This window comes from Lepeophtheirus salmonis, chromosome Z (assembly GCF_016086655.4).
Source record: "Lepeophtheirus salmonis chromosome Z, UVic_Lsal_1.4, whole genome shotgun sequence".
NCBI lineage: Eukaryota > Metazoa > Arthropoda > Copepoda > Siphonostomatoida > Caligidae > Lepeophtheirus > Lepeophtheirus salmonis.
This window is the reverse complement of record NC_092584.1, coordinates 11,197,307-11,221,132: the sequence shown is the minus strand read 5'-3', so window position 1 is coordinate 11,221,132 and position 23,826 is coordinate 11,197,307. Positions and strand designations below refer to the sequence as shown.

The window sequence follows — 23,826 nt, the reverse complement described above, 5'->3', positions numbered from 1 at the left end:
TACGTTCTAACGTTCAATTTTATAAATTTTCTGTCGAAAGAGAGGATCTTTAAAAGTTTGAGAATCACTGTACAAAAGAAAGCTCTAAGAAGGTTGAAAAAAAGAAAATGAAAGCAACAATACAAAATACAGATATTACAAATTTTACCCAAATGACTTATTAGGGAACATAGGATATAAAATAATAATTAATAGGTATAATGTTTGGTGATTTGTTCGTGTTTTCATTCAATTTATTGGACACTACAGTATTAATGTTCATTTTGATATACTTTATCATAACTCTCTCGGATTTAGAATGTGACTATCTCAACGCACAAGAGTGTTGTGGGAAATTAAATTTTGTAAGGATTGAACTGTTTGTACTCTCTTGGAAGTTTCAATTATATTTATCTTTATTTATAGTGGAATGTTCCAAAATATTGGCTTCAAATTAGTATGATACTAATCTTGCTACTTTCTGGTCACTGGTTTTTATTCCTTCTTAATATACCAATTTGTATTTTTTTGACTCAGCGATTCTTTAATGTTCCAAGAGGAAATACAGGGGAGTATGATCCTTCCGAGATCCATGATCATGGAATGCTCAAAAAACATTTAATTGGAGTTGGATTTCATCTTTCATGGCAAATGATTGGATTCTTTGTGTATTTATATTGGTAATTTAGTGTAAAATTAAATGCTACACAAGTCAAAAAGGGCAAAAATCCTGCAGACTGGTACTTGATCACGAATCTTGCATTGTTTTTTTTTGTATTAAACCTGCTTTTTATTTGAATTTTTTGATTATATTTGAACGCTTTTTGTAAGATTTGATTCCACTTTTGAGCAAGAACTAAAATCCTAAATCCACTTTAAAATAAATGTAATATCTCCGGGGAAAAAATAAGTTAATTCCTAATATGGAATAATTTATAACATTTTGAATATTCGTTTGTTTACAGCAAAATCAGATTTGATAAAAAAAACTAATTATAGATTCGTGATTAGAACGTTAAATACTACTTAATTGGATACAGAGCTTTTTATTTCTTAAACAAGTTTAATTTTGTTGGGGTGTTTTTGTGTGCAGATGGAATAAAGAAATCGCATGAATACTACTAATTATAAAAGTTTTTTTAGGTTATATAAATGTCCATTATTCAGTAGTGTAATTTGCCCCTGTTTTTGACTTACTGCCCTCAATTAATATTTTTTTAAGAATTCCTAATCTATTTTATTTCTCATTGAAGCCTCCTTGATGCAGTTATGAACGAGCCCGTTGTTATGCAACAAGATGATGTCCAAGTCCTCAACAAACCTGCAGCCCAGGAACTATATACTCCTTCTAAATATACATCAGACGCAGGAGAGGAGATGTAGAGATTCACCACCATAATTCTTTCAAGAAATCATGTTTCTATTTAATTTCTACCATAACCATTAAATATTACATTATAGATATTATATAATAAACCACACAATAGATATTATATTTTTGTACTTAAGAATGGATTTTTATTTATTATGAATTTTTTTAGCAAAAAAGGAAAAACACAAGAGTGTGCGACAGGAAAATGGAAGCAAACCTACCTAATAGGCCGTCATTAAAATTAAAAACAAGAGGCAAGAAGAAAATAGGTTACAAAGTGCTACACAAAATAACTTTGAATAAAACAGAAGCAGAGGAATAGTAGTATAAATAAATAAATATGTAGATCCTATATATATATATAATAACGTAAAATGACGAGAATGCCATAGTTCCAAGTAGTAAATGAGATAATTATATATACGAATTGCTTCTTCCCTTTTTTTTTTTTTTGTCAAATAGATCTTGATACACCTTATTTGTACAGTGTCCTTAAAAAACGGGTTAAATAGTAGGTGTTCTTCATAAAAAGAATGGTTTTTTTTTCATTATTTCTCTATGTAAAAAAATTCTCTAAAGACGTTTCAACCTCCGCCGTGATTTTTTCGTGGCAACAATGGATTTATTCGAAATTTTCCCAGATGATTTAGTGGGGGTTCGACAAACACTTTGAGTTCCCACATGAGCAGAACACATACACTTTGTACAAAATTCAAAACCACAACTAATACGCGAGCAAGTGGCTCTGCATTCTGAAAGAATAACTCTGGATGGATTTGTACAGCGCGGGCAGGATTGAAGACATTCGCCGGGGCTTAATTTGGATGCTTCCTAAACAAGATAAGAGATGCAGTTTTAATATATGTAAATGGTAATAATAGGTGTGGGGGGCTGCCAGTGCTTGGGTTTTACATTTTCTGCAGTATGTGTTGTAAAAGGTAAATCAACTTAATATTGAATTTCAGTGGGATAATTTTAGACAACATGTTTTGCATAAGATGATATTATGGGAGTGTAAAATAAATGTTGATTGTCTTTGTTAAAGATCAAATAATTCAGTCAGCCAAACGGTTAGCTGTTAGAAATCCATCTGAATAATCAAAGCAACCATAATAAAAATATGAATAAAGTCTATCGTTAGAGAATAGGCTTAATCAGATTTGATGAATAAGCTCTAATGAAATTACTGATAAAAAATTTAAACATGAAATTTCTAAGTTTCTAGTAGTAGAGCTAAGTAATCAAATATGAAAGATATTTAATTTTGATAAAAATAGGATAATTGTTAAGCCTTAAGTATCCCAAACGCCAGCATCATCTATTATTCTATTAGCTGTGCATGCATTTCCCTTCACTTGAGTATATCTTGATGACCAAAAGATCATTTATCAGTTGTCTTCAGCAGACTGTTTGCCAATAGATACATAAATGCCTTGAAAAAAATGTTAGGCTTTAAATAGCCACTACGTCTGGGTTTTTGTTGAGAAGTTAACTGGCAGACCTGGTGGGGAGGCTTTAAGACTAGGAGGGAAGGAGAACTCACTTCGGTGAATAGACGATGTCGTATTTTACTGGGACTAGTAGGGAGTGGAGTTGAGGCAGTTAGTGGAACTCGTCGTTGAACGCCGAAAGAGGAGGTGCTTGATGAGCTGGCAACTAAATTCGAGACATTGGACATGGCTTTTCGAGGTGTGCTCCTCTGGAGATGATGTTCTTCATAGCCCGAGTTTTCCTAGAAAAGGAGTAAAAAGAGATGTGTGTGTGTGCATGGAAATGGAATGCAATGCAATGCTAAACATACATAATCAGACTTGAGCGAAATCAGATAGTTCCATTTGGGAATGTGGAAATAGTGCGCCACAATGGAGTTCCAAGTTTTAGAAACGAAACTCATGGCCACAAAGTCTGGTCCTCGGAGGTATGAGCCCAAAAGGGCAAAAAGATGCGCCGCATTCATATCTTGGAAGAGTCTTAGAATGTCAAGGCGTTCTCGTCCAATCCACCAGGAGTAACGAGCTCGACCACTGACGAAGCTCCTACGCCGACGATACTCTACGCTGCTGCAACCGCTACTCACTCCACTAGTATCACTACTAACATCCGTTGAGAGAGTGGAAACGGAGAGATCCACTCCCGAATCCCCTTCCAGACTCCATTCCAATCGGGAAAGACGGAGTTTATCATGAGAAGAAGATCCGGCCGGAGTGCTTGTCCCATACATCTATGAATCAATCAAGGGCCTAGCGCTATACTAATCTCCAACCCCCCCTCCTGGACGTTGACGAAAACGATAATCCCCTCACGAATCTCTTATTACTTACTAGTACTACTACAATCTATATTAATGAAATAAAGCGGACGTCAAATTTAAATTTTAGGCGCATACAATGTTACCAACTGCTACTAGCAGTAACGGCTCCATCAATACATATAGAACAGCAACTGGTCACATACCCTTACAGTTTATAATGTATTATAAAATACCTATTAACACAGGCTATATCAATAATAACCATCCATTCACACACAAATACAAGATGGATCACTCTCTCTAATACTCCTAAATCTCATTCCAATCCTTTCCTGGTTCTCTTCCATAACCAAAAATCAAGTGTCTCGTTTAATTCTACGCTCCACTATTCAAATCCCCTCCCTCTCTCTTGGCTACTTTTATTTTATTAGCTTGACACTTTTTTGCCGGGTTTTATATATTATACAGGGAGTCTTCTAATGACGTCATGCCCACCTGACATTTTAAAAAATGGAAGCTAGCCGCTGCTGCAATAATAACGTATTAATTTATTTACAACTTTCATTCAAACCGTATTTTATTATTTTATGTTGACTATTTCCCCTTATCCCTACATAATTTACATCGATAATTATTAGTATTATATAATAAAATGATGATATGGGACTACAAATAAATCCTTATTTGAAGAAATGGCAGGATTGCAGTTCATTTTAGTATGTAGTATGCTTCTCCAAAGTTAATAGAAATGGAAATATAGATAGTTATAAAATAGTATATCCAATATATTATGTTGGGACAAAGTTAGAAGAAAGAAGCTAAATTCATGGTCCATTCTTTTTTTATGACATTTAACATAAACGGTTTAAGGTATATATTGAACTTAAAATAAAATAGAAGTAAAATAATTCTCTATCATTTTAAACTATATACATTGTATTATAATTTAAGGAGACGCCATCTTGGTGGCTCAAAGTAGATATTTTTACTACATAAAATGTACAAATTTCCCATAAATCTTGATTAATTTTCATCATTTGACTTGACATCTGTATTAAATACTACTTCATGCAAATGATAAACACTGATATTTGAGCTATATCAAAGTAAGATGTACTAAAAAATTGATAAATTTGTGCAATTTTTTTAAATCGATTAGGGACGAGAAAAGTTGGATAGTTAATGAAAAATATCCTATTCTTTACACTATGATAGTTAATTTTTATATACAACATGCAAATAAGATTCTATAATGATCTAATAACATATTTTTAATACAACGATAAAAATTTTATAAATAGGAAAGCTTGAGTCCTTCTATTTGTTGGTCCCATTTTGATTTCCAATAGCTCACTATTTTCATTGTTATAAAACTTGGTTGATTGGGTCCCCGAAACGGACGACATCAAAATTTTGAGGTCCTGTGAAAACGTTCTATTAGAATACAATGTAATATTTTCATAATGTAAAATCATGTTCGCCATGGAATAGGATTTTCCCGAGTCTTTATATTATAATTTTATAAATACCTACGAGTTTGAATATATGTAATAAATAATAATTGATTAAATTAGAGATATTGAAGGATAACTAATCTTTTTCGAGAACACATCATACATAGCCCATCGTATACAACTTTAGAGACTTATTTACTACATTTGTTAATAATTGAAATAATTCAGGGTCTTTAAATAATAATATTTGACTAATATTTACATAATTGGACAGCATCACAAATCATAAAATATAGCTGCATTAATGTAATTTATTAAAAATATGAGCGTTAAATGGGTAGTTGTTAATTGTTAAGACTAAAACTAGCTAATATTGTTGGATTTCGGACTAAAAATCCTAGACCGGTCTTAGAACGTTATAACTTTTAGTAGAAAAAACTAATTTAGTACATTAATTAAATAAGTTCTTTGGTCATTTGGAATTGGTCCCAAAAAAGAATTCGGTTTAGACGGACTTTGTAAATGCATTGTGGGCCACGTCTGTTGTGTTTCAAAATTGTGATCATCGACCACGTCATAGGAAGTGAAACGACGTGTTGCATAATCAAATTTGTTCAATTAACTCATTAATCAGGATAAGTAAGAAAATCGGTCTGTATATGTAAATATTTGTTTTGTACAAGTTGCAATGTCTGTACGAGTTGCAAATTTCTTCGTATTTAATATCATTATTAATGTTTAATTACAAGATTTATAATCGTAATAACCAACTATACATTGATACTATTAGTTGACTTTAATCTATTAAAATGCCATGGTTATTATGTATTTTGAGTATATCGAGACAGAAAAATTAGGTCTTGAATGATTCTCAACACTAGTTAGCTAGAAAAGGGGTATGAGGTTGAGAGAGTTTAGAATGTTATGACGTTATTATTTATATTGTCATAGAAACTGGCCAATATAAAAATAGCCTCCATATGGGAATTTACAATTTACCTTTAGTCTGTATTTAATATTTATTAACTATTTTTATTTAATAAATACAGATCAACAACATGTCGTTCATTATTTCGAGAATAGTGAATCCATCCTCAGCAAAATGGCTTTACCGAAGCCTGAGCACGACTCAATGCACAAGGAAGATGGAGCTTGGAAATGAGAGGTGGCATGAGCCTTCTTCCGTGCCTGGAACGTCAAAGACATACATGTGGCCTTCTTATAACGAGAGGGTTCATCTCCCGGAAGAAGGATTGATCCGTCCTGCATATGTCACACACATGAGAAGCATGATTAAGCACTCACCCAAAAGAATGTGGTATTATGCCTCCTTTGTTCGAGGCCTCACTGTGGATGAGGCCCTCAAACAACTTTCCTTCATTGAAAGAAAGGTGCGTTAGTCTCTCATACTCAGTGTATGTGTAACACAAAAACATTTATTTGTATTCTTTCAATCATCATTAATTATCTTCAGTTTCTATTAATACATTGTTCGGATTCATTCTTCTATTCAGCTATTAATTAGACTCAAATTTTGCAAAAGTTAGCGACCACAATGAAATTAAATAATATTATTTTATATTCAACCTATTTATAAGGCCAAATATTGTTGTATAAATCAAGTAAAGTATCTAGACTATTTCTAATATTCATGATTATACTAAATTCCATGCCAGATATTTAAATATACAGTCAATAATTGACCAAAATATGAGGGAGGTCCTTTAAATAGTATTCAAGAATGTTTTTGTCTTGACATTTTATCTAGTTAATGTATTCTAATTTTGTTGATCTTCTAGGGAGCTCATATAATCCGTGAAGTAATAGAAGAAGCAGTTGAGCTCGCTGTTGCTGAGCACGACGTTGAGTATCGGACGAATCTTTGGATCGCGGAGTCTTTAAGTGATGTTTGCGATAGAATTAAAGGCTATAGGAGACATGCTCGTATGAGATTTGGTATTGTGGAATACAAATATGTCAACTATTATGTGCGACTAGAAGAAGGAAGACCTCCCAAACATTACTACTCAGTCAAAGAGCCAAAGACTCCCGAAGAACAATTAAACGAATGGTTAAATGAACATCGAAGAAAAGAAATTCCCAGAATATAATTTTTGCATATTTTTTTTAATATATACTCATATCCATTCTGTTCTAATACATAGAAGAAGAATCTTTTTACAATGTACATTAATTATATTGAAATAGGCCTCCAATTTCTACAAAACATATATTAACATGTATGTAATTTAAATAGATTTATATCAAGTTACACCAAATCAAACTTTAAATGATTTCACAGTCCAGGTTAAACATAAGTCTAGCAGCATTTTATGTGTAGAGATAAAAAATTAAGAAGGTGCTACGACATCTTGAGGAACGTTCGGTAGCCACATATTTAAATGTGTACAAGCGGATGCCATCATCATGAATGATGGATTGAACTCCACACATTGAACAGGTCCCACATGCCCTCCATTAAGAACACAGACTTTATTACCATCATCAGCCTTCCAAACATGAATTCTACCATCTGTTGATCCACTCAAAATAAATTGAGAGTCTGGAGAGAAGCAGCCTTGTATGGGTACACCCTTGTTGTTCATGTGGCCACTTAGTGTTTGAAGAGGAGTGCCATTGAATGCATCGAGTAAACGAAGAACTCTTCCATTCGTTGATAAAAGAATGTATTTTCCATGAGGACTGAATCGAAGAGACGTCCATTCGCATTGTTTCTCTTGAGGTAGTGTAAATGTAACAAAAGGCCCCTTATCATAGGAGCGAAGGTCATAAAGCTTCACTTGCTCGGATTGTACACCCACTGAGAAAACGAGTCCTTCAGGATCAAAGGCCACGACTGGCTTTCCAGTTACGTTCATAACACCTTGGCAAGTGGCAGCTCGTAGGTCCCATAGGCGGACAGTGTGATCCATGGAGCCTGCAATTCATATGAAATGTAATTAAGAGTAATTCTATCTATTTAAATATCAGTGTCGGTTTTAGAATATGCGAGACCTGGTCAAATAAATATGTACTTTTTACCAAAGTACAAGCTATCCAAAAATTAAAAAGTTGGACCAATATTTACGTCACTAACATTGAGCTATATGCAGTGCCTCAACATAAAAACAATCTTGAACAAAAATAATATTTTTATCATATATACGCACAGCCCAAATTTCAGACATATTTGAGTCTACTATAAATTCGAATTTTTAGCTATAGTTTTGACCCATTATTTAATTTAAGAGACTGATAAGCCCTGATATGGTCCCTTCAAATAAAATATATCAAATTGTTATTTTTGTATTGTGACGATAAATTTTGGCTACTTGAATTTACATTAAATTATTTTGTGGATAGAAATTGAGGATCATTCGTCGAAAAATAGAAATCTAATCCAAGCTCAATTTTATGAAAATTAATTATTACTTGCTGCTTTTGTGTTGAGAGGACACATATGTACATTGGTGTATCTCTTTAACTATTTTGATATAAACTCGAAAGCATATTGACGCTATTAATAATATTAACTTCAATCTCAGCCAAAGTCAGTTTATTTAGTGTCTCCAGGAGAAAATATTTTTTTTTTTTTGCAGGGAAATAAAATATTAACCCAAAAACAACAAAACAGTCCAATGTATATATATATATATATATGTTGTGGCCCGTCAAAGCAAAAACAAGCAAAAATTATTATTACAAAATTAAGTGTGGATGGATTACATTTGTATTCTTCAACCAATATTCATCATCAACTTCTATCAACAAATTATTCTTATGGACCCTTCGGATGTGTCGTAAATTGCACTTAAAATAGTCAAAATTTACCCCAAAAAAGAGAAAATTATAGATTTTATGGTTTTAAAAAGGCCATATTGGGGCTAATATAAGTCTTCAAACTATAGCTAAAATTCTTGTTTACTTTAAATTATCCCAGTAATTTAAATAATAAGTCTATAATTTACTCAAAATGGTCTATGAAATAGGTGGGTGGCTCTATGTAAAAATGAAGTAAAATAATTAATGGGGATTTTCTTTATTTTTGTTTAAGACTGTTTTTATTTGTACAGACCTCATATAAGAATTGCCAAAAGTAAAAATATACGTGATATTGTCTATGTCATCCCAGAATGATAATATTTTAAGTTAATACTTGAAAACAAAGCAATTCAGACTGCTTAAATCAATTTCTGGGATCAGCTTTATTGTAAAAATTGGAAAATACCACAGTTCATAATGAGGGAATGGAGTTTCTTTCCAAGCTTTATTCTGTTAAGTAAATATTTGAGTTACGACAATTTGGCTCTCATTCACCGGTATGTCGTAAGTTGCCATTTCTATAGAGTTTGCTTGCTTGATTTACACTTAATAGGATTGATACAATTTGTATCTCCCTATACATTCTCCTCAACCCGACACTGCTGTTATTTGTTGCTGTAAGAAGTACCTGAAATGAAAGTGTCATCCTCTGGCGAGAGGTCAAGCGAAGTGACCCTTTTGGAGTGGCCCGCGAAGTAGCGAATGAACTTGTTGTCATGTAGACTCAAGTATCGAATCGCGTCGTCTCTCTTGGTGGAGGCGTGAAGAGCTGCATTGGAGGCATGAGTGAAATGGATGAGATCCACTCCGTACTTCTGTGAGTTGACCCTTCGCTTTTGAGTTCCCTTTTCCACATCGTAGATGAGGATTTGGTCGTCCTCTGAGGAGGAGATGAGAGTGAGTCCGTCCCAGCTGAAATGGAAGGAGTTGATACGAGATCCTTCCTGCTCCTTAAAGTTCTTGGCCACACAGAATTGACGCATCAATGGAACCGTCAATTGCATCTTTTCTCACCTATTTCAGTAATGAGTATTAAATTATATTCGGATCGATCTGGATCTTAATATCAAATATGGTATCCCAGTCTGCTGTCTCTTTAATGTAGGTCGATCTATATATCCAAATTATTAATTAATATTTAATTATTTTGCTCACTACAAAAATACGTTCACTATTATTAGTATTATGACTATGTTTCACAATAAAATAATAATAATAATATAACAACTGCCGTAAACAGCGTTCTTTCCTTTTATAACAACAAAACAGCTACAATGACGTCACCTAGCTAGAACAATCATATTATTTTTTATAGCTAAGAAGCTACAAAATATGTAATGTTTATTACTATAAACCACATTCAATGGTTGTTTTCTGATGAAATAATTAGAGAATTAGGCTCTTGCCTCATATGTCTCATAAAAGTCTAATTATAATGAATTGATACAGAGAACATATTACCATTTTCTTCTATAAGAATTAATAAGAAATAATGTTTTTCTCATTAAACTAATTTAATGATCTATTGTGTCTCTGGATAGAATTCATTACGTTGTGAGATTTGTATTGAAATTTTGGGGGATAATTCCATCATTTTTCCTACAGAAAACAACATTAAATACTTTTTATAGTAATACATATTTTCATTAAAAAATTCAAAAAGAAAAATCATTTTCAATCAAAAATAAACAATGTACGCATAAATCTCATTTATTTATAAATTTAGTCGAAATATCCTTCAAGCAAACTCCCAACTCCCGAGCCTTCTCCTAAAAAGAACAAAATACATGTAATATAGTTTGGAATCAAGTTAAAAATGGCTCATGAATTAAAGACTTACTGTCATAACATTGGACAACGAAAATGTTTGGAGAATGAACATCCTTTCATAAAGGTCCTACTCCAAGAGGACCCTAGATCGAAGTGTTTGAATGCCATCCCACTCAATATGTTTTGTAAATTCCTCCCTCCAAATAAGCTTACGGAGTTGAGTCGAAATCCGATAAGAGCCACAGTTGCTCCTTCCAGACTTATCTAATTTGATTTTGAACACCACTCTGGTGGGTGATGACTTTTAATAATGACACCTAATATTGACGTAATTTATTTTATAATAATATGATGAAATAAATTACGTCAATATTAGACGTCATATTTGAGCAAGTATTCATTTGGCAAGCTTCACTTCAGCGTCGCTCATTTCAGCGATATTATCATATAGTAAATATTATTTACTATATGATAATGTCGCTGAAATCGATTTCGATAATGTTGCGAAGAATGAATGCACGCCGATATAAAGAAGCTCACTCTAGGTATTATGAACTCAAAAAATGTATAAGATAAGATTTTGATTTTTATATTAATTTATATCAATCAAGGATCATTCGTTTAGAATTTGTGTCATTTCATACTCAGTCATTTGGTAACAAAAAAACCAACTTATTTATGTAAATAGTTAAAAAAAAAATATTTATAAAGAAAAAAGTAAATCAAGTGATTAGAAAAACAATTGTTGCGTGTTCTCTTCCTTCTTTTTGTCCATTAATTAATGTTCGTCGTATTGTTAACTTCTCTCTCTGGAGTAAGCATTATCGCCTATCTTTGGTGTCAATTGTTGCAAAATGAATATTAAAGTAAATATATATGAATTTAAATGTAACTATAGTATTTTCTTTTCACTATGCTATTTTTCTATAGACAGTTCTCTTCATTATCAGAGCCCTATAATAAGAGTTGTGACAATATACTTGAGCGCCACCTTGTGTCAACATTATGTAACTATAATAGAGACCTTGAACAACTTAAATGCATTACATTGAAAGTAAATAATATTAATACATAGTTAAATAATTATTAAATCATAAAATTAGACGACTTTTTCTATTATACATATAACTCAATAAATATGAAAACTAACATTTACAGAAAAGTTTTTGCTTGCAATTATAAATGACCCAAAATATAAATTAAATAAAGATTTTATGACACTAAGGAATTAGCTTTTCCTTTCAATATTTATTATTATGAACTTCCAATTTTCAATTAGATTGGACAATTTTTTTAAATTTCTGTTCCTTACAAACTCAAAATTTAATATTAATTATTGATTAATTCTGTCAAAGAAGAAACTGGAATTATAATTATATTCTAGTTTTAAATTTTCAGTGGATTTTATTGAAAATGAAGTAATTGCTTGTAATTTAAAAAAATGACACCACGTACGAACACTTTAACTCTAAAATGAAATGAATAATGCTCTACCTCAAAGAATCCCCCCAAGAAAAAACTTGATTTTAGAAGCTTATAATGTAACAAAAAATGATTTTATAAGAAAAAGAGGATACTAAAATAATAATCAGTATCAAATATAATTTTAGAAAAATATTTATTTTGATGTTTCTCTCAAACATTCTACGACTACTGAAACTATATGCAATTTTGTACCCTCTTATAATTTTGCTTTGTTCTTGTAAATTTATGAGCAGCCGAATTCGAATATAGTAACTAATAAGAAACTATGTAACTATGGTATGGCATTTAGGAATTTATGTAGACGACTTTATCATTCCAATAGCAATTTCAGTATTAGATTTTTCAATTTTTGTCATCTTTTTAAATCTTTGATCATTGATCTAAAAAGATTTCCACGTTCGAAACTTCCGCCAAAAATTTTTTAGAGCTTTAAACTAATCAATTTGAAGGCTATAATTTCGTAAGGATATCAGGTTGGTTCATTCGTAGAAAGGTACTGTATTATAAAGGTATGCCGCTCACGACTTTTATAATTCGACAGAACTAAGCATCCCATTTTAATGACGTCACATATGTGTGGAAAACGCTAGCCCGTACTTGTTTTTTGCTCTAAGATTACAAGGAATCTAACTTAAAACTGGGCCTGGCACTATATAAAGGGGGAATTACATTTTATTTTGATACTATACCCTTGTAGGTATGAAAAATAAAAAAATAGGCGAATATCTATCTACGTTTATGAATATAATATGGTACATAACTATTACTAATAGTTGCCTTGTAGTTATAAGTTTGAACAACTGCGTCTAACCATTTGTGAATATTTTTCAATTTTCTTTGGATAGAGAATATATACCATTATCTTAATTTTAGGTATAGTTTTATAATATAAAAAACAGTCATTAAAGCGAAGAAATCAATTATATATTAAAAATAAGGGGATATTATTTTTTCTTAACATGACACGCTCATGTGAAAAAAATAAACTTACAACTAGATCTTAATTTGTTATTTATGTTGATATAGAGTTGAATAAATCATTACACCATATTTTCTTGCTGACAGAACTGAAGATGATGCATTGAATAAGCCTCTGTTGCTATGTGATTTTTACTTTTCACTCCAGAAAGAGATATATATGTTAGTAAATATTTGAATAATACTCGGGAAATTAAATTTTCTGAAGATTTTCCACTTCATATTGCTTGGCATAGCTTATAATACAGACTAAGGAAATCTAAAGTTAGCTATAGACTTCCTTGTACAGATCAATAATATTTCTACAACTTATAATTAATATGAAGGATTTTGAAATTTCTACTCTCGTGACAACAATCACAATAACAAAATAGCATTTGCATGTCCAAAGTAAAAGCGAATTAATCAATAAGATAAAAAAATAAAATAACGGAGAACTCATAAATAGGGAATGTAAATCTTGAAAAATATCATTGGTACTGTATTATTTTTTCAATCGATACTAAAATAATTGTATTATTATTTTGTTACAGTTAACTATTGTTTTCAGTAAAACAACCTATAATTATCTAGTATGGAAACCATTTAATAATTTACTTGTTTGTGCTGAGCTCCTAGATATTTGCGAGAGTAATATTCCAATAAGGTGACACATAATTTAGTTATTTAGAAAAGATTCCCGACTCAATACGTTTAGGAATTGCATAATATCCAGATATTTCTAACTACTCAATAATTATATCAATTAATATGTGCTCTATCCTCAAGAATAAAAGAATTATAATATGGTTTTGAGAAATTTTTTTAATATGATTGAATGACCGATGATTCATTAGTCTGTAGGGCGCTTACTAACAAAAACAGACAAACTATATGCTACCTACAAAACGCCTACGAGAGTTAATTCATTTTTACATACAAATGTTAATATCTTATTCAAATCTTAACATATACAGTAAATGTATGTTAATTAGATCAACAAATTGACCAATATCAAACAGAAACAGTGATCTTTGTATATATGTACACGCCTCCCATATTTCATTAATAAGACTACATTGTTATTTCTTATATAAAAAATATGTATATGATATACATCAGGAAATACTATGTACCTTGCACCCTCTAACTGTTTTTCATCCATTGAGACATGCATACAGATAAACTTTGCTTTATTAATAAGAAGAAAGTTAAAGAAAAACTTGTCAGCTAATGACTCTGAGCAATCCCGAGTAGTACCGCTGGTATATTTATTTTTAGCTTCTTTGATGGAAATATTGCTTCTTTTTGTTAATACGACTTGAGAGAGTAGATGGAGCAGGAAGACAAATAAGTTTTCTGCCCCTAAGAAACTAAAATGCTCTTAGGGATACATTTATGAGAAGAAGGTCATCAATGATTTCTTCCTTCGTGAAATTTCCATGACGATTTTTTCCCGAATAAAAAGTTAAGTTTTATTTTACAGTGGGCTTTCTCATGAAAGACATCTTCGACAAACTAAGATGCATTAGGTCTTTTTCCTTTCTTCGCAATTTTGAGGAATTGATATTTGGCTGGAATTTAACATTCTTTTCAAATCAAAAATGAGCGGCGTTCATTTTTCATGTTCGTATAGGAGTATTTGAATTTGACAATTATTTATGATTCAAATTAAATTCCTGAAATTTATATATATATTATTTATTCGAAGAGAAATATGGTACAATAATAAATAAAACTTAAAGATCTAAAATTATATTTATAATTTTAAAAAATCCATAAAATAATAAACTCAATATTTTAACTATTAAATCTGCGATTCATTGACAAAAGCAATTTTTTCCCCAAAGTTTTTATCTTTTAAACTCTGACCTATGTATATATCCTTAAATAATTGACCACGATAGGTAGGGAATGAATTGTATAAATGAGAAGATAAAATTTGTTCTTGATTAGATCTAACGGCAATTCTCCCAAATATTCAAATTACTTTTTATAACAATGATTAAATTGATAAAATTCACATTACCTCATGCAAATCAGATAATATTTTGTGCTAATAATTGGTGGTTCCATACAGTATGTCTTGAGGCCAGTTCAAGTGTGCCGTATAATTTGTGACAGCCTTACATTATTTGTAATAACTTATCATAATCCATATAATTCGTTTAATTAAAATAGTTGTGTCAAGAAATTTTTATTTATCTTTTGCTGTGCCTTGGATACGAAAAGTTTGGGAACCACTGTCTTAGGGGACATGTAATTACTAATTACATGTCCCCTAAGACAAGGTTTCGAGCACTAGTAACCAGTAATAATTAGTTTGAGATTGAACTCAGGGTTCTCAAATTTTTGAGTTTATGCTTGCGTGCAATTTTGAGATCTTACGTCAATTTACTATATAAAAGTATATGAAAATCGTATTTCAGTTGGGAAAATTCGTTTACAAACAAGAAAGATTTCTCTTCCAACGTAATCTTCACACACAAAAAATATGACCGTGTCTTCTAGGGAACTGATGTTTGAGTCTTCTTAGAGTGACCAGCTACATGGGCGGGAAATTCGTCAACCAAAGACAGCAGAGAGCTACAGATACAGCATAAAAAAAAATTCTTGCTTACCTTGACACATAACTTGAACCGCTCTTTTTTGCAATCTTTAAAATTATTCTTTAACTCTAAATGAGATAGGTGCTAACAGAAAAACTAATACAAATATTTATTTAAATGAGTGAAAATTCGAGCGATAAAATCGCTCTTCTAAAATAAAGAGCGCGCTCTTGCTGAAATTTTTTGAGTGGCTCTCCATTGAGCCGAATACTCTATCAGCCATACTTTGGAGTACGTAGTCGTTATTTCTACTTATGTATTTATATTTATACGTCTTGACTCTTAAAGGGTAGAAACAGAAAGAAGAGGAGGTTAGAGAAGGAAAACATCTAACATGTCGTAGAGTTACTAAGATTCAGGTAATCAGATTCTTATTTTAAAGTTTTGATGTCTTTTTCTAAAATAGATAGGGTAGAATGGAATTAAGAATGTATAGCTACGCTATTACATAATATAATGGTTTACCTTTTTTATGTAGTTGAGTATTATTTAATGAGTCATAACTCATGAGTAAACGGGGAATACAATTGTTCGTCTAAATTCAATCATATATCCAGAGAAAAAGGGGAATCGCACGCTTTCAATAAATTGACATTGTTTAGCCCACCATATAAATTATATTAATTATTCTTATAGGGCTCTGATATACCCAGCCTTATTCTATATCTTAGTGAGTAAATAATGCGAATGAATATATATTTTGTGAGGAGAACATGATAACACTATTACGAACTTAAGGTTTAAAGACTACATTAGTCATTAACACACATATTGCGACTCAGAATGGGACAAGGAGCTTCCTCTGATCCGGAATTAATGAAAGCAAGTACTACTTACTTTGCTCTCATATTCAAACAAATTGATAAGTTAGAAATTGTCAATGCTGGAAAGGATGTGGTTCACATATTTGAGAAGATTTTATCCCCAAGAAACTTAATTCAAGGAACAAGATACAAAGATGAAACTGAAACCTACAAAATAAAAATCCACGGAATGCCCTTTACCCTAGCTGCAGGCTCAAGTGTGGATTTCAAGATTTCCTTTCTGCACATACTCGATCAGCTTTACATTGAGCTTCAAATGGTTCCTTTCGTTTCATCGGATCTGTGCTTGAGCACAGATACAAGTACAGTCTTTTTTTGAGAAAGAGTTTGAAAATACTTCGAGAGGACATTATGTCTGTATAGCTCCGAGCGGCCATGACTGCCTTGATCTAATTAATTTCCCTCCAAATGTACAAACTCAAATAATTAGTGTTATTCAATCCTCATGGGGCACATCTGACGTAACAGAAAAAATAAATCAGTGTTTTAGAGTGAAAATGGTTGGACATCCATGGAGTTTTGGAGCCAGGGGGGGGAAAATGCGACTCTTATTCGACGATTATTACTGAAAATCGTGCAAACAATGAAATTTAATAGCTATAAATATGTTGTAAATATTTCCATGAAGGGAACCTGTGATATGATGTACTTTCAGTATGATCCTACCATCATACCCGATTCTTCACAGAGTTTTATTATGTATCTTAGCAAACGGGATCGAGTGCGTCTCATTGATGCTCCAGATCATGTTAAGAGTAGTATCAAATCAGCTATAGAGGCAAATTGGAGCGGTGGAATAATGAATGAAAGGGTACACAATCATGCCTTGGAGTTTAAGCTCAAAGGTAATCCCTGGTATGCATACTACTACGACACAATTCCCCTCAAGAGTCCTCATTTCCTCCATTTTTAAAGAAATGAGACAAATGAATTTTAAATGCATTGGAACACTTGATATCTCACGAAGATCAGATGATAAATCCGTTTTTCTCTTTGAATCAAATCCAACATTTGCGTTGCCTCCTTCGATTAATATCAGATGGACATGTCTGTACTTCTGTGGACGAAATAAGTTGATACTTGTTGGAGCTCATCAGGAACTTGTTGAACTTATTAATCAATTTCTTGGACCTATAGTTCAAAGTAATGGAACATACGATAAAGAGGTTTATCTCTGGAGATTCTCGAATGATGTCTTTTCGTATTCTCCTTTGAATAATTCAGAACAAGAAAAACTTTACAAAGCGTTGATAGTCGTTTATGAAAATATGAAAGTGCTTGGTTGGGAATTAGTCTCAAGTGCGGATGTGTCATCCATCGTTGTCAAAAGAAATGATAAATATGTTTCATACGATACTCACAGTTGGTATTTTCTCAATATCAGAGGAAACAGTGTCTGGGCTTACTGAAAAAACTATCTAGTATTGCTGTATATGGAAGTAAAACTGATTTTAATCTAATGTTTACTTTGTTGTAACGTACTATATTTACTTATTAAAATATAGTTATATTCTAACCCTTAACAGGACTACATCATATTACTTTATTTCCTTCCACCCCCTTTGGCTTGTTCCGTCTTATCTTCAAGTTCCTTACGGTGCGTCCCCGTGCTCCGGACCCTCAACAATCCGGCGAAAAGAATGCAATCTAATTATCTCTTTATCCAATAAGTGTCACATACACAACAAAGATATTACGTTCTAAACATTTGGTTTTATGGATCATCAACATAAAAGGAAGTCAAAATGATTTTTATTAAAATTTGATTGCTCTATAGCGCTACTTCAATTTTATTCTTTTTAATTTTTGACCTTATGTCTCAAAATGTTAAAAAAATTAAGCTGATCAATAAATATTTTTTTGTATCGGAAAGCTTTTTGGATAAGCCTTGCATATTTCCAAATATCCTAAATACATATTTTACATGAGGATTTGACCTTCAAAAATATTTTAACAACCATTCCCCTAAATCAACAACACACTGTCCAAAAGACAAGCTATAGGGACGTTTTTTGGACATTCAATGTCTTTATTTATTTTTCTTCCCAAACAATTACTAATGTCGGACGGCTCTAACCATTATAATAATATAGTTATTTGTATATATTAGAAAATAGAAAAAAAATATCTCCGTAATTACAAATACTAAGTATTTTCAAACATCATTATAAATTGACACATTTCAACTAAGTAATACGAGTTGTTTATTTTGATAAGTAAAAAAATGTCAATAGATGAAATGAAATATTACAAGTTTTTTTTACTAATAAAAATAGTTCTTTATATGGTTGAATAACCTATTGCTCAAATGTAGCTTTAAGGATATAATCTGACTCTTCCTTGTGCTTGTTGGACACACCGACGGCTGGTTGACATAATTCTGATCTACCAACATATGAAAGATTTACTCCGACAATATTTTGGAATCGCGGAGAGACAAACGTCCATGCTCCCATGTTTCTATGTTCTTCTTGGCTCCAAATAAAACCTAAAATGAGTAATTAACTCTTATTAATTAGCCACGTAGATATATGAAATATGAACTCCCATACTTTCCGCCTTTGAATATTTATCAACAACATCTTGCAATAATTTAGATGGAAATGGACAGAGTTGTTCGATGCGAATCAATGCAGTATCCTGGATATTCCTGGACTTGCGATAGTTATTCAAAGCATAATAATGCTTTCCAGATACGAAAATAACTTTTTTGGTTTGTTCCACGTTAGAAAAGAGATCATCAATAACAGGGTTAAATTTCGTTCCAGGTTGCATGGATTTAAGATCTGACATTGCATCACTCATTCTGAGACAAATTTTAGGAACAGCCACGACCAAAGGTTTTCGAAAATTTCTAACCATCTAATAAAGAAATAATATATGAAAAGTAATAAATAATTTAATGGTTTGAGTAAAATTCTTATTACCTGTCTCCTTAGTAAATGAAAGTACTGAGCGGAATTGGTGGGATAAACTATATGCCAATTGACATTGTCTCCATCAACTTCAGATTCCTTTGAATCGGACATTTGTAAAAATCGTTCTAGTCGGCTAGAGGAATGTTCAGGGCCAGCACCATCCATTCCATGAGGTAAAAGTAAGGTCATGCCAGATGGAATACCCCATTTAGATTCACCACTTGATACAAAAGTATCCAAAATTATTTGGGCACCATTAAAGAAATCTCCAAATTGAGCTTCCCATAAAATCAAAAGATTTGGACTTTCAATGGACATACCATACTCAAAGCCCATTACGGCCTCTTCTGACAATATACTATTTGCTAATTCCAACTTCCCCCTTAATAAAAAATAAGTGGCAATGAGTTATAACTTGAGAATGTTCTCTCTGTGTTGTACTTTAAATTCAATTCATTGAGAGGAATATAAATTCCATTGGTATCCTGATCAACCAGCATACCATGCCTATGAGAAAAAGTAGCTCTTCCGACATCTTGTCCCGATATACGTACATTAAAACCCTGATATAGCAAGCTTCCAATAGACAATGCTTCCGCAGTACCCCAATCAATGCCTTCACCTTTTTCCAGTCTTTTAATACGATTCTTTACGTGATGTTTCTCAAGATGAGGATGAATAGTCTGCAATAGTTTTTTAGTATATTTTTTTACGTTTAGTATTAACTTTTTTCCCCCTTCATTTTATCGATAAAAATAATACGTAAATCATATGCACTTACAAAATCATCTTCAAAGCTAACTGATTTGGCTCCAATATACTTCAAAACATCATGACTGACACCAGTATCCCAGATAGTTTGTTCATTGGGAGCTTCTTGTAGATTGCTCCATTCCTTTACAAAAACTGCTTTAGAGGGTTCATAGCTGTCTGAGTTATTGAACTCTGATACAAATAAATCATTAAACTTCTGTTTGGCACTAGAAATACTTTCTTCCGTTAAAATATTTTCCTCAATTAGTTTATTTAGGTACATATTTGGAACGGATCTGCAGGAGTCAATTAAAAAAAAAAGAAGATGTAATCAATCCATTTTTCCGCCAACTATTGGAACTCACATTTTTTTATTAATTTTGCCGTACAAATCTGGATTTGTGAAAGTTGGATCGTCAAGCTCATTGTGTCCCCATTTTCTATAGCAAAGTATATCAATAAACACATCTTTTCTGAAGGTTCTCTGATACTCAACTGCTAACTTCGTTGCTCGTACAACTTCCTATGAAATATAAAATATTGACAGTTGAATCGAATATGTATCATAATATTTGTAAGAGTTACTTCAGGGAAATCTCCATTCACGTGTATAACAGGAGCGTTGATTTGTTTGGCAATACACGTGCAATATGAAGATGTTCTACTGCGTTCTGGTGGAGTTGTGAATCCGATTTGATTGTTGACAACCAAATGAATTGTTCCACCATTATCAAAATGCGGAGTATTTGATAATTGTAGAGTCTCTTGATTAATTCCTTGGCCAGATATAGCTGCATCACCATGTATCTACAAAAAGGATGATATTATGATTAATATAAACTACGTCTTATATACAGTGTGGAAACTCAAGCGGCACCCCAATTTACCAAAACACAAATTGACTTTTCTCCCATCCTTTCTCTGTTGGAACTATAATGTCCTAGTTGCTTTAATAGATGTTTGGCACGAGTTTTACCACAAGCCACTGGATTAACCGCTTCTAAATGCTAAAATATTCCGTGTAAAAAAACATTCATAAATAACTTTTCTGAATACACTTACTGAAGGATTTGGTAGGAGAGTGACCTCAGTAGACTTGCCATTTTCACTTTGTATTACAGATGTTATAGCTTTTAATTTATAATGTATATTAATTATCATATAATTTGAAAATCAATTATGGTTTTAGTAAATACCCAAATGTGACAGAACATCACCAGCACCAGATAACTCAGATGACAGTTCCCTATTTCCTTTTATTTTACTTATTACCCCAGAGTAAGGGAAATTTAAAAGCCCCGTCAAAAGATTAAGTCTACCACGATGCGGCATTCCAACGATTATGTCCTCAATTTCATCTATTTAAAAATAAGTTTATATTTGATTGCAAAAAATTTCAGTGACATTCGCCAAAGTGAAAATAAATGTATAGTACTCACAGTCAGTTGATGATTTTATAAGTTGAAGGAAGAATCCCATCATGGACTCAGCTCCTTCTCCTCCATATCGTTTTAAATTAGCGAATTTTAAAGCTAAAAATTGATCGAAAAGCTCGGATTTCAATAGTTCCATTGCCAGCTTTGTTTTTTCATTTGATGCCATGTCTTCTTCCATCAATTGTTCGTAGCGCTTAAAGAACCAGATGGATTCATATTCACTCTATAATTATTTAGAATCACGTCATAAATTGGACGACCTGTTAATAAATCATCTCTAAGTACCTCTGGAGAAAAAACTTCAATACCGATCTTTCCACAATAAACATTTTTAAGATATTGATGAATATCTTTCAGACTGTTAATAGATTTCTCAATAATTCCATTTACATCATAATGCCCCTCTCCAAGACCGTAGCTTGCTGGATTTATGATGGACCTTCGATTATTATATATAATGAAAGTGATGTTAAAGTTTGAATATATGTATTTAATAAAAATTACTTGTCCAGGGATTTTGGGTCTTCCAAAGGATTAATGGATGCAAATCTATGCCCATGCTTTCTGAAGGCATCGACAAATCGATATACATTAGGATTGGCGCTTCTTTTTGCCTGGACTTGTTCTACATATTCAATTGTACATATGTATAAATATATTATATTATATCTTACTTAAATAATAAATATAATCGTCAAAATGTGTAACTGCAACTCTCTAAAATTACCGCTCATAAATTCAAAACATTTTTTATCATCGTCAATGTACGCATGTCCAAATACACTCGTCTTTGTTTCATACCACCTTCTGATAGAGGAAATAGTCCCACGTCTTAATTTGAGCATGATAATTGATAATAATCCACTTCTTTACCCATTTGAGGACTAATGATATGATAGTAGTACTACTCGTAGTATTGTTTAGAAAGTTGATGGCGTACCCTTTATCAACACCATGTATTTGCAAATATTATATTCTGCTCTATCTTTATTCTTTAGACGTGTTTGCCGATGTTCTCTACTGTTTATCGTAACACAGCTATACAGTGTACAATACCTTTCCAATTTTAGACTATAGACGGCGTTACTAGTTTATTTTGGACTGGCTTTGCTCATTATTCAGAATTGCTAAGTCAGGGAGCGAGGAATGAGTATCATCCCGAGACACCTTCTATTACACGTTGCCAATATCAAAGCCCTTCTTGTAATGTGTATTACTTGTATTTTATCATTTATATTTCATAGCACTCTATAAATGAACTTTGGCACTATGAAATCCGATTCTTAGGGTCAAAGATCATTGAAATAAATGATAATGTACAAATATTATATAAATTTTAGAAATAGAGAGGAACAAAGCCATACATAGTTGGACAATTTAATATATAAAAAATGAAATATAGGTAGTTCATCTTAATAGAAGATGAAATCGAATCGCAGCATACGCCAAACTCTTAAGTAGTAAACACACAATTTACAATAGTGGAAAATAGTGCTACTATGAGTTGTGACTGAAAACTATCTGATCTAGTTCAGTCTTTCAGATAAATGATATAACTTCTCAATTTCGGTCCTTAATGACGTCACCCAAATTTATTTCTTCTTTTTTGAATCAGTTCTAGTGCTGACGGGTTCTATAGGACCGGTCCCAAAAACTGGAATGAATTAAATAATTAAGGACTGACACAACACTATTGTAAAAATTATTTCCGTCCAACTATGTCATAGACAAGCAAGGGGTTTTGTGATATTACATCATATAAAAGGATGTTTAAATGCCCACCTATGAATCAAATGTTGATATCTCAGGCCTGGGACATATTAATAGGCCTAGGTATTGTAATAATCAGTAATAACTAATAAATATATATTAATGACTTCTAAAACAATAAGGATGGTTTGGATGGATCTTTTTCGCGGAACATATGTATCTAAGTCAACTCATAGTTCCATTCAACACCTATGTGTTTATGCCATTGGATTGGGATATCCATCATGTGCAGGGCCCTCATCTCATACAATGGAAGTATCAGCCATTGTGCTGATGTCCTTTAATGTCCAAATCTGTCATAAATAGTTCATGGAATTCTTACATGATAAATATGTTAATTAATTATAGACAATCTTATAACTTAAGTAGATTTATATTGGAAAATATGAATTTCGTTTAACATATTTTAAAAGTTACTGAGTCGGA

The 23,826-nt window shown here is 32.0% G+C and overlaps 4 protein-coding genes and 3 long non-coding RNA genes across 11 annotated transcripts; 3 read left to right on the top strand and 4 right to left on the bottom strand.

Moving 5' to 3' along the window:
- Positions 1-1,469: 1,469 nt before the first annotated feature.
- LOC121130591 (F-box only protein 5) lies at positions 1,470-4,006 on the bottom strand. Of its 2 annotated transcripts, none has more exons than XM_071893634.1 (4): positions 3,812-4,006; positions 3,153-3,687; positions 2,895-3,083; positions 1,470-2,182 (listed from the first exon to the last, which is right to left on the bottom strand). In XM_071893634.1, exons 2-4 carry the CDS (start codon positions 3,570-3,572, stop codon positions 1,925-1,927), a joined length of 867 nt encoding a protein of 288 aa, XP_071749735.1. In that variant the 5' UTR covers positions 3,573-3,687; positions 3,812-4,006; the 3' UTR covers positions 1,470-1,924. The 2 variants fall into 2 exon arrangements, with proteins under 2 accessions (XP_071749735.1, XP_040582268.1); XM_040726334.2 differs by having other exon boundaries at positions 3,806-3,988.
- A 2,014-nt stretch (positions 4,007-6,020) lies between these two features.
- Positions 6,021-7,234, top strand: mRpL22 (mitochondrial ribosomal protein L22). Its single transcript, XM_040726332.2, has 2 exons — positions 6,021-6,447; positions 6,856-7,234. The coding sequence occupies exons 1-2, from the start codon at positions 6,115-6,117 to the stop codon at positions 7,165-7,167; spliced, it is 645 nt and encodes a 214-aa protein (XP_040582266.1). The 5' UTR covers positions 6,021-6,114; the 3' UTR covers positions 7,168-7,234.
- Positions 7,165-11,491, bottom strand: LOC121130588 (WD repeat-containing protein 82). 4 transcript variants are annotated; one of them, XM_040726330.2, is made up of 4 exons: positions 10,719-11,491; positions 10,430-10,647; positions 9,507-9,892; positions 7,165-7,994 (listed from the first exon to the last, which is right to left on the bottom strand). In XM_040726330.2, exons 3-4 carry the CDS (start codon positions 9,880-9,882, stop codon positions 7,408-7,410), a joined length of 963 nt encoding a protein of 320 aa, XP_040582264.1. In that variant the 5' UTR covers positions 9,883-9,892; positions 10,430-10,647; positions 10,719-11,491; the 3' UTR covers positions 7,165-7,407. The 4 variants fall into 4 exon arrangements, with proteins under 4 accessions (XP_040582264.1, XP_040582262.1, XP_040582263.1 ...); XM_040726328.2 differs by having other exon boundaries at positions 10,576-10,647; XM_040726329.2 differs by lacking the exon at positions 10,430-10,647 and having other exon boundaries at positions 10,862-11,490.
- On the top strand, positions 8,044-10,105 carry LOC139907299 (uncharacterized). Its single transcript, XR_011783787.1, has 2 exons — positions 8,044-9,375; positions 9,432-10,105. It is a non-coding gene; the product is annotated as an uncharacterized lncRNA (long non-coding RNA).
- A 3,290-nt stretch (positions 11,492-14,781) lies between the features above and the next one.
- Positions 14,782-16,301, bottom strand: LOC139907297 (uncharacterized). The gene is made up of 2 exons (XR_011783785.1): positions 16,165-16,301; positions 14,782-16,096 (listed from the first exon to the last, which is right to left on the bottom strand). It is a non-coding gene; the product is annotated as an uncharacterized lncRNA (long non-coding RNA).
- Positions 15,928-18,046, top strand: LOC139907298 (uncharacterized). The gene is made up of 2 exons (XR_011783786.1): positions 15,928-16,058; positions 16,336-18,046. It is a non-coding gene; the product is annotated as an uncharacterized lncRNA (long non-coding RNA).
- A 664-nt stretch (positions 18,047-18,710) lies between these two features.
- On the bottom strand, positions 18,711-23,350 carry LOC121130585 (probable 2-oxoadipate dehydrogenase complex component E1 homolog). The gene is made up of 14 exons (XM_040726327.2): positions 22,358-23,350; positions 22,135-22,255; positions 21,916-22,069; positions 21,634-21,853; positions 21,391-21,552; positions 21,257-21,324; positions 21,082-21,201; positions 20,780-21,001; positions 20,560-20,717; positions 20,223-20,490; positions 19,883-20,124; positions 19,451-19,823; positions 19,076-19,385; positions 18,711-19,011 (listed from the first exon to the last, which is right to left on the bottom strand). Exons 1-14 carry the CDS (start codon positions 22,473-22,475, stop codon positions 18,821-18,823), a joined length of 2,727 nt encoding a protein of 908 aa, XP_040582261.1. The 5' UTR covers positions 22,476-23,350; the 3' UTR covers positions 18,711-18,820.
- Positions 23,351-23,826: the final 476 nt, after the last annotated feature.